Source organism: Scardinius erythrophthalmus, assembly GCF_964197995.2.
Source record: "Scardinius erythrophthalmus genome assembly, chromosome: 20".
NCBI classification, from domain to species: domain Eukaryota; kingdom Metazoa; phylum Chordata; class Actinopteri; order Cypriniformes; family Leuciscidae; genus Scardinius; species Scardinius erythrophthalmus.
In genome coordinates, this window is record NC_138240.1 from 13,374,850 (window position 1) to 13,388,954 (window position 14,105).

The 14,105-nt window shown below is 36.7% G+C and overlaps 3 protein-coding genes across 6 annotated transcripts; all 3 read left to right on the forward strand.

The window, feature by feature from the left end:
- The first annotated feature begins 519 nt into the window (after window positions 1-519).
- On the forward strand, window positions 520-5,752 carry mapre1a (microtubule-associated protein, RP/EB family, member 1a). 4 transcript variants are annotated; one of them, XM_081349329.1, is made up of 9 exons: window positions 520-695; window positions 1,180-1,356; window positions 1,722-1,867; window positions 1,996-2,197; window positions 2,586-2,627; window positions 2,961-3,064; window positions 3,147-3,299; window positions 3,389-3,449; window positions 4,209-4,782. In XM_081349329.1, the coding sequence occupies exons 2-8, from the start codon at window positions 1,236-1,238 to the stop codon at window positions 3,437-3,439; spliced, it is 819 nt and encodes a 272-aa protein (XP_081205455.1). In that variant the 5' UTR covers window positions 520-695; window positions 1,180-1,235; the 3' UTR covers window positions 3,440-3,449; window positions 4,209-4,782. The 4 variants fall into 4 exon arrangements, with proteins under 4 accessions (XP_081205455.1, XP_081205454.1, XP_081205457.1 ...); XM_081349328.1 differs by lacking the exon at window positions 4,209-4,782 and having other exon boundaries at window positions 3,389-3,680; XM_081349331.1 differs by lacking the exon at window positions 2,586-2,627 and having other exon boundaries at window positions 527-695; window positions 4,209-5,752.
- A 1,095-nt stretch (window positions 5,753-6,847) lies between these two features.
- Window positions 6,848-9,545, forward strand: LOC308680468 (organic solute transporter subunit alpha; the record flags this gene model as incomplete). Its single annotated transcript, XM_081348599.1, has 7 exons — window positions 6,848-6,914; window positions 7,466-7,617; window positions 7,693-7,766; window positions 7,870-8,025; window positions 8,130-8,241; window positions 8,745-8,997; window positions 9,115-9,545. The coding sequence occupies 7 exons, from the start codon at window positions 6,848-6,850 to the stop codon at window positions 9,543-9,545; spliced, it is 1,245 nt and encodes a 414-aa protein (XP_081204725.1).
- An 886-nt stretch (window positions 9,546-10,431) lies between these two features.
- suv39h1a (SUV39H1 histone lysine methyltransferase a) lies at window positions 10,432-13,828 on the forward strand. The gene is made up of 6 exons (XM_081348831.1): window positions 10,432-10,609; window positions 10,879-11,024; window positions 11,152-11,811; window positions 12,071-12,217; window positions 13,212-13,341; window positions 13,475-13,828. The coding sequence occupies exons 1-6, from the start codon at window positions 10,591-10,593 to the stop codon at window positions 13,606-13,608; spliced, it is 1,236 nt and encodes a 411-aa protein (XP_081204957.1). The 5' UTR covers window positions 10,432-10,590; the 3' UTR covers window positions 13,609-13,828.
- Window positions 13,829-14,105: the final 277 nt, after the last annotated feature.

Here is a 14,105-nt window from a genome sequence, read left to right on the forward strand (position 1 = left end):
CTACTCGCTTTGACTTCAATATTTTTCTGTTAGGTTGCTGGTTTAGTAATGTGCGTAGAAGTGAGAAATGAAATATTTCAAAAATACTTAAAAATTTAGTTTAATAAAATGAATATTTAAATGATTTTTTTAAATTATGTGTGGGCTTGGAAAAGTCATGGAAATTAGAAATATTTTTTAAAGTGTAGTCACTAGTATATATACACACTACTGAATATATATAATTTATAAAAAATATTTAATTGACTACATACTGCTCTAAAACTTGCCTCCAAGGGAGTTTGATAGAGCATAAATGTATTAATTCAAAAGACTGGTAGAAAAAAAAAAACGCAAAATAAATGTAGCTTAAAATTGCATATTTATACATTATTAAATTGACCAAAAGTGTTAACTTTTTGTTAAACTTTAAATTTTGTTATATATTAAAATACGTTTAATAATGGCTTTTATTTTGTTGATGGTTACTTTTATTTTGACAGATGGCAGTATTTAGTTATTTGTTTGGTACATATTGCCGGATGATGACTTTTATTTTGACATCTGTGATTGGTTAGTAAGCTTCTGCTGTGGTTGCAGACTTGCAGCCCATTATCCAGCCTGCTGCAGAAGCGGCACTTTACGAACGACACGCCGGTGAAACTACAGCCCGGTTCATTCACATCCCATCATAGTTTGGACTTTCAGAACCAAATGTAAGATAAAAGCATTGATTTGATCTGTGACACAGAAACACAGAAAAACTGTACTTTAATCGTAGATTTGCTCGTTTAGGACAATACTTGCCTTTTAATGTCGTGATTTAAATGTTCGACAGTTAAAAAGACAACGGTTATTACGTTGCAAGAGCATCAACCGTTCAACCGTAATATAATCGATTATTCATTCTGACAGATTAGTTTACAACTTTTACATTAAAGCAGAGCGTTCAATAGGCATCATACAAAATTCACTAAAGACAAACTTTAAAACAAATAACGTTGACATTACCCCGTTTTTATTCCATTTGTAATGAGCTCGATTCAGACCTGAAACTCATAACGTTAGATGGATATAAATATACAGCCACACATTGAAGTGACATTAAGTAGGAAGTAAAGATGATGTAGATGGGCTAAAGGGTGTGAATGTATGTTTAAGGAAATGAGCCTGAACTCTTAACTCAACCTCTTTTTCTAGCAACTTAAGCGGAAAAGTGCCTCCATCAGCTTTAAATAATTGGTTTTGTCTGAGCCATGGCTGTGAACGTGTTCTCGACATCAGTGACGAGTGAAAACCTCAGCCGCCATGACATGCTCACATGGATAAACGAGTCTTTACAGATGAGCCATGCCAAGATCGAGCAACTGTGCTCAGGTCAGTGACCAGCTGTCTGGCTCCTTCACTTTTTACTCCCAACTTGAGCATCATTAAAGTACTGACGGGGTCTCTGAGATAAACAGAAAGCCTAGTTTGTATTTTAACCATAACGATTGTATAGGCTAGAAATAGTGGGATGTCATAGAATGACATGACTGTTATTTGCATGCTAAGTGTGTCTGTCAATATCTGGGTCACATTACTGAGGGAATGAACAAAGATAGTACTGTGGAGGGGGGGGTGAGGTTTTTTTTTTTTTTTTTTTTTTTCTAGGTTGGGCCCTGCATGACTTTAAAAAAAATATAGATTATGTTTTATTTTATATGTATTATTTGCTTACTGTCTTGCTAATGTGTTTTAAGGTGCTGCTTACTGTCAGTTCATGGACATGCTGTTCCCATCGTGTATTCCACTAAAGAAAGTGAAATTCCAGGCCAAACTTGAGCATGAATACATCCACAACTTCAAACTTATTCAAGCCAGTTTCAAAAAGATGGGTGTTAGCAAAGTATGTAAACCAGTCACATTTATTAGCACGCAAATCGTGTTTTCCGTTTTGTTACACAAAATATATTCATGATGTACAATGTGTAACAAAGTTTTTGCTTGTTATTTTGACATCTTTCATCTCTGTAGATTATTCCTGTTGACAAGCTTATAAAGGGCAAGTTCCAGGACAACTTTGAGTTTGTGCAGTGGTTTAAGAAGTTCTTTGACGCAAACTATGATGGGAAGGAATATGATCCGGTGGCCGCTCGACAGGGACAAGAAATGGCTGGCAATCCGAGTCCAGCAGCAGCAGCAGCCACGGCTAACAAGCCAAGGAAGCCTAGCTCAGGTAAGGAGCGAGAACAAACAGGTATTTCTAGATGCCATTTGCAGCCTTTTTAGGTATATCCTTCAGGGAAAATAGCATGCATAAATCACCTACTAATATTAAATGGATACTTATCATTTTTAATTAACAATTATCATCATCAATCTTTTTGGGTTCATATAGTCCTCTTCGAAGTTATGTGGGACTAGCGTTATTGTCGGAACCTAGCTGTCCTAATGATAACAGGTGCATGGCAGCTGCAGCTGTTATGGATTATGACCCCAGAATATGTGGGTGTGACTAAGTCATGCACCAGTGGGCCAGTTGTACATGCTTTAGCTGTTTTTACATGTGCGAGAATGGCTGGAGCCTTACGTTGCCTGTGCATGGATTTTTCTGTTTACTTCAGACACAGGCATCACACCTGCAGTCAAGCCAATGGCCCCTGTTGGTAAGATGTTGAAAAGTACCAGTTAGTTTAGTTAAGGCACATCGCCTGTTCACCTATCTACTAGGCTAATTCACTTCTGGGTATTTTCTCATTCACATTATGGTGATTATGGTACATTTCGAAGTATTGCACATTTCAAAACAACAATCTTGCCATTCTCTTGGGGCCACAGCACTTATTGGTGGAATATATTTTATTACTGTTATTATTTCAGCTTTAATATTGTGAAAAAAAAAATCAATAAAGCAAATTTGATGCTGGAATTAACCCTTATCCTCAAGGCAGTTTGACAAGTATGTATAACAAGGTGATGGATGTCCTGTTGATGTTCAGCTCCACAGCGTTCAGCCACAGCACCTAAATCTGCACCAAAGACGGTTCCAGCTGCAATGCGAGGAGGCAGTGGTGATGAAGAGAAAGGAGCACTTACTCAGATGGTAAGATTTTACAAGAAACAATAAATCAAGGCTTTAGCATTATTTTCACTTTGTTCAGATGTTAATCATTTTATAATTTCAGATAAATGACCTGAAGGCCACCATTGCTGACATGGAAAAAGAAAGGGATTTCTACTTTGGCAAACTGAGAAACATTGAGCTCATCTGCCAAGAGAAAGAGGGTGAGGGTGATCCTACACTGCAAAAGATTGTGGATATTCTCTATGCCACAGACGTAAGTGGATATCACTGTTTTTAAAATTAGTTTGAGACTTAACATTCATCAGCCCACTCAGTTCTGTGATTTTTCCCATCTTTCAACAGGACGGTTTTGTAATTCCAGAGGATGAGGCGGCAGAACCGGAAGAGTTTTGACCAATCAGGGGTGACCGTTTTTTTTTTTAAATTACCCCATTGGACTCTCAAATGCACATACTGGCTGATTTCTGCTGCACTTGCCTTTGGTCCATCATTTTGGACTTTGACTTTTGAATGTCTTTTTATTCAGGGAAGTTCTTTACCTTGAGTTGTCAGTTTTTTTTTATTGACCATCAAAACAAAATTATTTTTGTGAATGAAAAATAAAGTACTTATCAAAGGCTGTTTGTATAAAGCAGTCCACTGAGGTCTGACTTGCCAATAATGAGTAAACAAAACCAGGTATTGTATTCAGACTTGAGCAAGCCATTCTGATCCATTCATTTTGTAGTTCCACCAGAGTACTGGTATACTCCAGAACTTTAGCTGTAATCTAGTTTCTGATCTGTACATTTGACTGCTTGTTGACCAGTTGTGAGTGAAGTTCACTTCCTCTAATAAGCGCTGAAGCAGGATGTGTGTCAACCTTTTGCATTTCCTTTTACAAGCACATGAGGAACCGCTTAACAGTCATGAGAGGCTTTGGGTTTGAGTCAGGTGACATAGCCCTCACTTAATCTTAACTGGCCAAAGCTGTTAAGCTGCAAGTACCACTATTACGCTAAATCAGACAAAGTTAGGCAGTTTCTTAAAGCATGCTTTATTTTACATTCATGTGTGCTGTGCATGTGCCATGTATTAAAGTCATAAACTGCAAAGCTAACAATTTTTTTTACTACGTTTGCATACAAGCAATATTGTAAACCAGTCCATATTTTATTATTAGGAAACAGTCATTTTTCCCATGGTTTTGACTTTCTGGGCATCTGAGAAACCGTGGGCTGATCATGACAAGGTTTGATCTCCAGCTTTTGGAGTCCAGGAACCTCCTCCCCAGCTTGAATCATGCGGTACACCTCTGGGAATGAGAGAGACTCCGCTATCGCTTCGGCTGCACCCGACTCCCTCTCAGGAACCTCCACATCATTCTGCTTCTCCATCTCTTTATAAAGACTGCCACAGCTCTGTTTAAAACAATTCAAAGCCATTCATTACTCGGTTCACTTAACTCCTCTGTGATTTAGTGATCAAATGTAATGCTCTGTAAAATCACTGACGTACCTGTTATTAACGAAATCTTTTAAATTTCAGTAAATTCATGCAAACCAGTTTTTACTTTCAAGGTCACAAGAATAAGCCATTTAAACTCAGCGTTGCATTTTATTTAAAGTATTATTTATCACTTTGTTATCTATTAAATGTAAATAATTGTTATTAATATAAAATGCTCAATTTTAAGGCATCCTGCCTCAATGTTTACGAATTGCATCTCTCGTTTGACTTCCGGATCAATGGATTTTAAAATAAAAGCCCCTCACTCAAACGCACTACAGGTCGCATCCCGATGAAACATAGTAACTTTTCCCAGTTAGCGTTTTTTGGTTGCCAGCCACCTCCTGCATTTTTGGAAATGTTAACAAAATGTTCATGCCCCCCAGCATTCTTTCTTGTAAGAATATCTGAGCATGCAATATATGAAAAGAAAGAACAGAGCCTCTGCTTAAACATTTTTTTTGGCTTGTGTTTTGATCCGGAGATTCTCCACTTTTTCAATAGTTGCATTATAGCCTAGTAAAAAACACAGAACGCCGGAAAATTCCGTCAGTTGTTCCAAACCTATAGGCTATGAATTTCTTTCTTCTGCTGAACATAACATATATTAAAAAAAATATGTGTAACGGTAACCAAACAGTTGATGGTCCCTATTGACTTCCAGTGTATGTGGGACCATCAACTGTTCGGTTACCGACATTCAATAAAATATCTTTTATGTTCATCAGAAGACAGAAATAACATGAGGGTGAGTAAATGACAGAATTTTCCTTTTAGGGTTATCCCCCTGTAAAGCTACACTGTAAAAAATGATCGTAATTTTAACGGTAAAAGACTGTAAAAATGCTACAGTGAAAAACTGTTAATTGGTTAACAGAAAGTTTCGGTACATATAACGGTACATTTAATGTAATTTTACTGTAACATACCGTTAAATTTACAGTTTTTGAAAGTGAAAAAACAACTCGTATAATTTACAGTGAAAAACCGTAAATTGACATTCCCACAATTCCCTGTGACACTTCACATTTGATGTATTTTTGTTGAAATAACTATGTTTGTTTCTTCATAGTTTTCTTCGTTTTTTATAATCAGTTATGTACATTAGGGGTTTATGTTACATTTAATGTTGTTAAATTAATGTTTATTGCATTTTTAAAATTTCATGTGTTACCATGATGGTGTTTAATGTTTGTGTGAATGAAAGTGTGCAGCTTCTATATATTTTAGTATTAACTTTCTTGTGGAAGAACTGCTTGTGTTGAGCTTTGATTGATCATGTGACTCTTATCACTGCTGTGATTGGTGGTTATCAGTATACAAAACAGATATTAATACTTCAATAGGACGGTAAATTAACATTATATCATATTACTGAAATTTACTGTTATATTTACTGGTTTATACTGTAAAATTGACATGTTGTTCAGAATAGCACGTACATTTTACAGTTTAAACCAGTAAATATAACAGAACTCCAGTGTGTTATATGTTGGTGTAAAATGTACATGTTATTCGGTAAAAGCAATTACTGTTTTGTTGTATATTTTACGGAATTGTTCTGGTAACCCCAGCTGCCAGTTTTTTTCTGTAAAAACTACGGGATTTTTTTTACAGTGTAAGTTTTGGTTTGTTTCGGATTCCTCCTCTAACTCCAAAATGAGATTATGACTCAAACTGTCAACCTTTAAGTACAATTCATGTTAGATTATTTTTTATCAAGTGGGCTATAATTCCTTAAAAAAATCTAGTAGGCCTAGGCTAATTAGTAACCAGCCACTTTTTTTTCTTTGTGTATAACATGAATTATGACCAATGACTGAAATTATATTATAGGCCTAATTTAAAGTAAATGATAAAATTGAAAAATGGCTCATTACAGACAGAGGACTGTTTGCTACATATTTAATCAGTCATTCAAATATTATTATTATTATTTTTTTAAGAACTGTATTAAATGTTTATACATTTCCCATGTACTGTATTTACTAACATAAATCATGCAAGGTTGTCTGAGACTTGTGGGAAGATGGACTTGGCCCTCTACCTGCGCCCTACCTGTGTTTGAGTCAATCATTAATAAGTGAGCTCAGAAAGACATCCCTTAGGCAATAAGAATCCACCTTGGTATAGATTTGGCATGAACTATTTATACACAATTGCCTATTTATCTAAATCTTTCACTATTTCTGTACCACAGGGGTTTGCACCTAATTAACAAATAAGCGTTTGTTTACTTATTTGGATCCTGACATCTGAGGGCTCCCAATCGAAATTCTTGTGTTTCATAGGTCTTTCAGATTTCACTGAACAATGAGGAGGGTGGACAACTGCACGCTCATGGGAGGTGGGATCCCTTTGTCATCTGAGTTCTTTAAAGGTAAGAGGTTTAACTCAACATGATGATGAAAGTAGATGTATCAAACCAAGCTCTGCGATTTGCTGCTATAACCAGTGTTACAATGTTAAATGTAATTTTCCCTGGATAATGACAGGAATGACAGCCACACATTGAAGTGACATTAAGTAGGAAGTACGTTCACAACCATGGCTGTGAACGTACGCTGCAATGTATCACATGTATAAATATGTATGTATCACATGTTTCCATTATTACCCTAAAAGCTGCCAAAAGTGTGCCTTTGAGCTATGGAACAAGACACATGAATGGGTACCAGGATGGGAAATTATATATCTCTTTGAATCTCAAAAATAAAGGTTATTTTTGGCATCCATGGTTCCATGAAGAACATTTCCATTTCACTTATTTGTTGTGGAAAAAGCTTCTAGACTATTAAAAGGGTTTTTTAAGAACTATTTGCTGAAAGATTCTTTTGGGAACCCAAAATGGTTCTTCTGTGGCATTGCTTTGATAATCTCCTATTGGAAGCTTTATTTTTAAGAATGTGGTTTTGCTCGTTCTGCTCATAGTGATCAAGAACGATCTCTGGCTGTTCCTCCTTCCTGCTGTGTTTGCTGTGCTGCTGCTTGCTCTCTTCTTGGAGGAGATCGGCTTTTTTCTGCGTCATGTCCCCTCTCAGAGGCGCAGGCATCTCTGCCTGTGGATCCTGGGAATATATCCAGTAAAGAAGCACCTTCTCCCTCAATTCATTCATTTCCTTTAGTTACCTTTTGGTAACATTTTGTACTTTTGACAGGTCTTCGGGATGACGTCTATCATTGCGCTATATGTTCCACGCTCCTCATCTCTGTGCAATTTCATTGCATCTCTGTGAGTGACTTTTGACTACACTGTTGTTTTGTAATCGAATTGCACAATAGTGATCCAAATGGCCAGTCATATCTGTATGGAATGTTTTTAAATTTCTTGGCAGGTATCACTCCATTACACTCTTGAAGTTCATGGGTCTTATCAAAGACTTCTTCGGTGGAAAGACCCGCATGCTGGAGGCATTAGCAGGGGAGCAGGTGTCTCCAAACCCCTTCCCCTGTTGCTGCTGCTGCTGTCTTCCTCTCTTTGACATCAACAAGTACTTAATCACACATACACCTGCATATCTTTAACTTACATAATTTATAATAACCGGTCTGTTTCATAATAATGGTGGAATCTTAACCTTTTTTTTCCCATTAGGACTAGTGTGGGGTGGATGATGGCCGCTGTTCTTCAACTCTCTGTGGTCAGAACATTCCTGTTCTTCCTCACTCTTGTCCTCTGGACAAATGAACAATATGATTACGGTGATGTAAGTACAATACGCCATTGCTAATGTAATATTTATATGATAGGCCTGTTGAGAGAGAAGCTTTTATTTATCCGAGTTTAATTAATCTCTTCTTCAAGATCACAACATTTTTCTTAAATATTCAGTCTCATTCATATAATGCTTCCTTAAAAAGCGATACCTTATTTGGAGTAACGTTAGAATCATTATGATTTTTTTTATGTTTTTGAAAGAATGCTTACTAAGGCTGCATTTATGTGATCAAAAATACAGCAAAACCCGTAATGTTGTGAAATATTATAACCATTTAAAATAACTGTTTTCTATTTTAATATTTTCAATTTTTAATTTATTCCTGTGATGGCAAAGCTGAATTTTCAGCATCTTTACTCCAATCTTCAGTGTCACATGATCCTTCAGAAATCATCCTAATATGCTAATTTGGTGCTCAAGAAACATTTCTTATAAGGGTTAGGGGTTAGAATTTGTTTCTTGTGATTTTGTAATCTTTTTCTATTTCTCAGGTGAATTCGGTTAATCCCAACATGTATGTAAATGCCATCATTGCCATATCCACGTTTCTGTCCTTCTATGGCTACTTGCTGTTTTATAAAGCTTCAAAAAGGGCATTGCCTGGACACAGTCTTCGAGCCAAATTTATTTGCATCATTGTTGTCCTGGTCCTTTGTGGACTACAGAGTGGAATTCTGGAGACCATGGGTGCGCTGAATGTCATCCCCTGCACTCCTCCCTTCTCTGACCTGTTTCGTTCTCAGTGTATGAAATATAAAACATTTCCTTCGATTTTCCAAAAGTTTTGGGATCTGGAAACTGGAATACATCTGCTTTAATTTGTTACAATAACGATTTTCTCTCATTTTGTCTTTCTACCAGTAATCTACCACTATTCTGTAATTGTGGAGATGTTCTGCATCAGCCTCTTTGCACATCACACATTCCGGAAAGTTGAACCCTGTCATGGCGAGGGTGAAGAAATGGAGATTGATGTCATAAGAGTTCTCAATGAAAAGGCAATTCAGACAGAAGACGAGCTGCCAATCGCTGTGCAGCTCTCCTCTCAAGAGGACGAGCCAAGCCATTCTAACCTCGGATACAACAGCGACAGTGAAGACAGCCTCTGTAAAATTGAACACGCACCACTGGACTGCTTCCCTTTTCCCTTACAGCACAGACTACAAACTGCAACAAACATGGAGAGAGTACATTTTACACCTCCTGAGGACTCCATGAATGTGGAGCTACCAACAATTACTGTCAGTGCTGAAATTAACCATATTGACAGTGGTGATGTTACTGTTGTATAGAGAAAAATGTATAAAAAAATGTAAATCTCTAATAGTTCCTGCAGTTTACTATTATTAGTACATTTAAATTAAAAATACACAATGTATTAGTGATTCCCAATAAATAAGGCTACATTTTTACATTTGATCCAGAAGCTGCCATAGGCGTGACGTCAATACCCGGAAGACTAATTTTCCAGTGGTTCCCTCAAGATTTTCCTATGGGGTTTCATAAGGTTTTTTTATTATTATTATTTAAGAGTAAAATAAGGCCTGTGGTAAACATAACTTGACAATATTGGACGTTTTGGTCAACAATGTAAACACTTAACCCAAACTTATCTAGTCACTTTTATTAGAAACATGTGTTTTTAAAAATAAACATAACAGCTTCAAAATTTGCGTTTTTGATATGGATGTGTAATGTACAGATTTTTTTCATACTGAATCTTTAATGAAAACGAGGCTGTGAGGCATACTTGCAGTCTATACAATGGCGTGCACTGTATAAAGCAAAGCTGATCATTCATTTTCAAAACTAAAAACTTTCAATACTTTTTTTAATGTTTTTTTTTTGTCTACGTTTTTCCTTTTTTTCTTTTTTTAAATATGTATCGTTAGCTGAACAATAGACATGTGCAGCCTCGTTTTCATTGCAAATATGGCGCTACCCTGAATAAGGTCTATTTCCTGTTCATTTCTATGAAAACAACTTCACGATTTGTTCATTAAAACAAGTGAAAATAACTTTTAGTAGGGAGTGAGATATGTTTCATGATTAGCCTATATTCTTTTTAAAATAAAAAATAACAGTGATATAAATACGAGTTTTCGCTTACAAATTGTGATTTTAAGTTGTTGACAGCTTAGACATAAATACAACACATTGTGTCACGGTTTTGTGTCAACGGGATTGACCAATGAACATTCGGTTTTCTTCTCTCAGCTACAACGCGACCAATCATCAACGCGAATTCCATATTCGCATTATCCGGCATTGGGAATCCAGCCTGTACTGAAGGGGAGGCGACTGAGGCGAGGTGAGGTGATTGATTCAGGCGCGAACATGGCGCAATATTTGAAAGGTAGGATTTCTTTTGCTTTCTTCGAATAGTGACGATCATTGCCGTTTAGATGCACGTTTCCTATAAATAACAACGAATAAACGTGCGCAATGGCTAAACAAAAATATAAAATAGCAATAAATAATCACAAAATGCTGTCTTACTAGGGAACTTTTAAATATTTAATGACATGACTAGTGTACCACAAGTGCTACATGACACTAACTTGTGTGAAAGGTTGCAGTTGTTTCTTAAGGAATATGCATTGAGCCCCTTACATATGATTTAAGATTGCAGGGTGTCTTGTAAACTTTCATGGGAGGACCTCCAGGCTCTATGCCGCAGAGAAAGACTAGTTTGCAAACAGCTGAGTGTGACAAAGAACAACTTTAATGACTATGAAGTGGAGTATCTGTGCAACTACAAAAAACACAAGGTGAGTTGCATTGCATACAACTGTGATCTAGTCATTTGTGGCTCCAGCTGTTTCTCCTTATCCATATTTTATATTTCCAATTTACATGATTCATGTCACTGTAACCTTTAAAAATATGCCTGTTCAGGGTCGAGAGTTCTTCCTGGTGAAGTGGAGGGGCTATGCAGAGTCAGAAAGCACATGGGAGCCTCTTAAAAACCTTAAATGCCCAATACTCTTGCACCAGTTTCGAAAAGACATGAAGGGAGCTCTGCTTCAGGCCAATGACCCGCTCGATTCAACATCTTTGAGCGCCCCCGTTGTGTCCTTCCTCCTCCAGAAGGCCAAGCAACGTATCAAGCTTAAAAAATGGGAAGACCTCATGAACCAGACCTGCAGGCACAAGGGCCGCATATTTGTTTGTAATGAGGTCGATCTGGACGGACCTCCTAAAAACTTCACCTACATTAATGACAATAAGTTAGGGAAAGGAGTGGATGTGAATAGAGTGACGGTGGGCTGTGAGTGTGATGACTGCATCTCTCAGCCGATCGACGGCTGCTGTCCAGGGCTGCTGAAGCATCGGAGAGCGTATAATGTCAGCAGGCAGGTGAAAGTGATGCCCGGGGTACCCATCTACGAGTGTAACTCCATGTGCCGATGTGGTCCTGACTGTGCTAACAGGGTTGTGCAGAGAGGTATTCAGTATGATCTGTGCATCTTCAAAACAGCAAATGGCAGAGGGTGGGGAGTGCGGACGCTACAGAGGATTTACAAAAACAGCTTCGTTATGGAGTATCTCGGAGAGGTAAGCAAGTTAAAGGGATAGCTCATCCAAAAATGTCATTCCTGTGTGAACATGCAAAATATTATAATTAAATTTTTTTACATTAAAGATGTTTTGAAGAATGTTTCAAATGTTTTTGTCTATACAATTAAAGGCAGTGGTGTCCGAAACAACATTAGACCCCAGTTTTTGGGTGAATTATCCCTTTAAATTGGTTAATGTTGGTAAATCTTACTGTATACTGTGAATTTGACCTGCTGTCAGTTGTGTATTGCATCAGATCATCACCACAGAGGAAGCAGAGAGGAGAGGAGTGGTTTACGATAAGCAAGGCGTCACCTACCTGTTTGATCTGGACTATGTGGAGGACGTCTACACCATCGATGCAGCTCATTATGGAAACGTCTCTCATTTTGTCAACCACAGCGTGAGCACTAACTAGCTGTACACATCATCTGGGCTGTCTATCGAGTGTAAGGGGATTTACAGTCAAAGACCCAGAACCAGAAATGATGAATGAAGACCTGGAGTCAGAATTATAATAAATTGGAGAAAAGTTTTACTGAATATAGTTTGCAGTTTCATCAGGCTTCAAGACTCACACAGGAATTCGTAGGCCGCACCGCTTACAGTTACAAATATCACAGCAATTATACCCTTCACCAAGGTCTAAGTTATGTCCTTGCTTCAGGTCGAATTATTCTGATTGGCTAAGAAATAGATAAACACACATTTTCCACACATATACAGATAGACTGAAGCATATCTCCATCGATTATGCAGCTGAATTTAGATATAGTCGTGACCTTCCAGGTTGCAGATTTGGGTTGCTGGGCGCCAGCATGAAAAGAACATTTCAGTGATCACACTGGTAACTTCTATAACAAAGTAAAATCTCTCAAGCCTAGAGAAGTCATTCAACTCATTTGATATTTAGGAGGAAAAATATTAATTAATACCTTGATTATAATAACTCATTACATATATATTGAAGCAGCAGTGGATTCCAGAATCCACCCCATTCACAAGTAATTTGGAACAAATTCCGATATTTATTTATAGAAGGTATCATTTATTCTGAAGGATTATTAATTTTATGAAGGATACCTTATTTGTTCTGAAGGATCATGTGACTAGTAATGGCTGCTGAAAATCTGAAAGTATTTTTTTATTTTTTATTAATTAAATTAAAATTATTATATATGATGTTTACCCAGTACATTTAGAATGATATACCTCTTTTAATTTTAAGAGAATAAACATTTTAAAGGTGTTGTGACCTTAACGCAGTGAGTTGCCAAGTCTGGGCAATGTTTCTAAAAGTTAATGTGTTCATTTTTCGCAGTGTGCTGCCAAGTTAACATTATAACAGTAACTTCACAAAGCATGCAATTAATAAATCTTTACCATTGTTTTTCCAGTGCGATCCAAACTTGCTGGTGTATAATGTTTTTGTTGAGAACTTAGATGAGCGACTTCCCAGAATTGCATTCTTTGCAAAACGAGGGATCAGAGCAGGAGAAGAGCTCACCTTTGACTACAAGATGACCAGTAGGATTTTTATTTTTTATTTGGCCTTTTATAAAATTTTTGGGGGTGGGTCTGTTAATATGATAATGTGGGAAAAAATATATCTTATATAACTTTGTAAATACCTAATGTATACTTCTCATTTTTGCTGCAGTTGATCCAGTAGATGCAGAGAGTAAAAAAATGGACACAGACTTAAGTCGGGCTGGAATTGAAGGATCACCCATCAAGCGGATCCATTTGGAGTGCAAGTGTGGAGTAAAGAACTGCCGGAAATATCTGTTTTAATCCAGCTCATACAAAAGCACGGATACAATGACAGGCATCAATATATGTCAAGATTTTTAACACATTTCATGAAATTTATTTCATGGCTTTTATTAATTCAATTAATTTAAATAGTTTCAATCCGTTTTTAGGACTGTTTTAATAAAATAAAAATTTTATCCACAATGAATATGCATGTTTTTATGTTCTTTTGTTCAGTTAATAAAAAATATTACTTTTGATAGTGAGTGGAGTATTTATTCTGTCTTCAAGAATACTATGTTGATTACCTATATATATATATATATATATATATATATATATATATATATATATATATATATATATATACACTCACCTAAAGGATTATTAGGAACACCTGTTCAATTTCTCATTAATGCAATTATCTAATCAACCAATCACATGGCAGTTGCTTCAATGCATTTAGGGGTGTGGTCCTGGTCAAGACAATCTCCTGAACTCCAAACTGAATGTCAGAATGGGAAAGAAAGGTGATT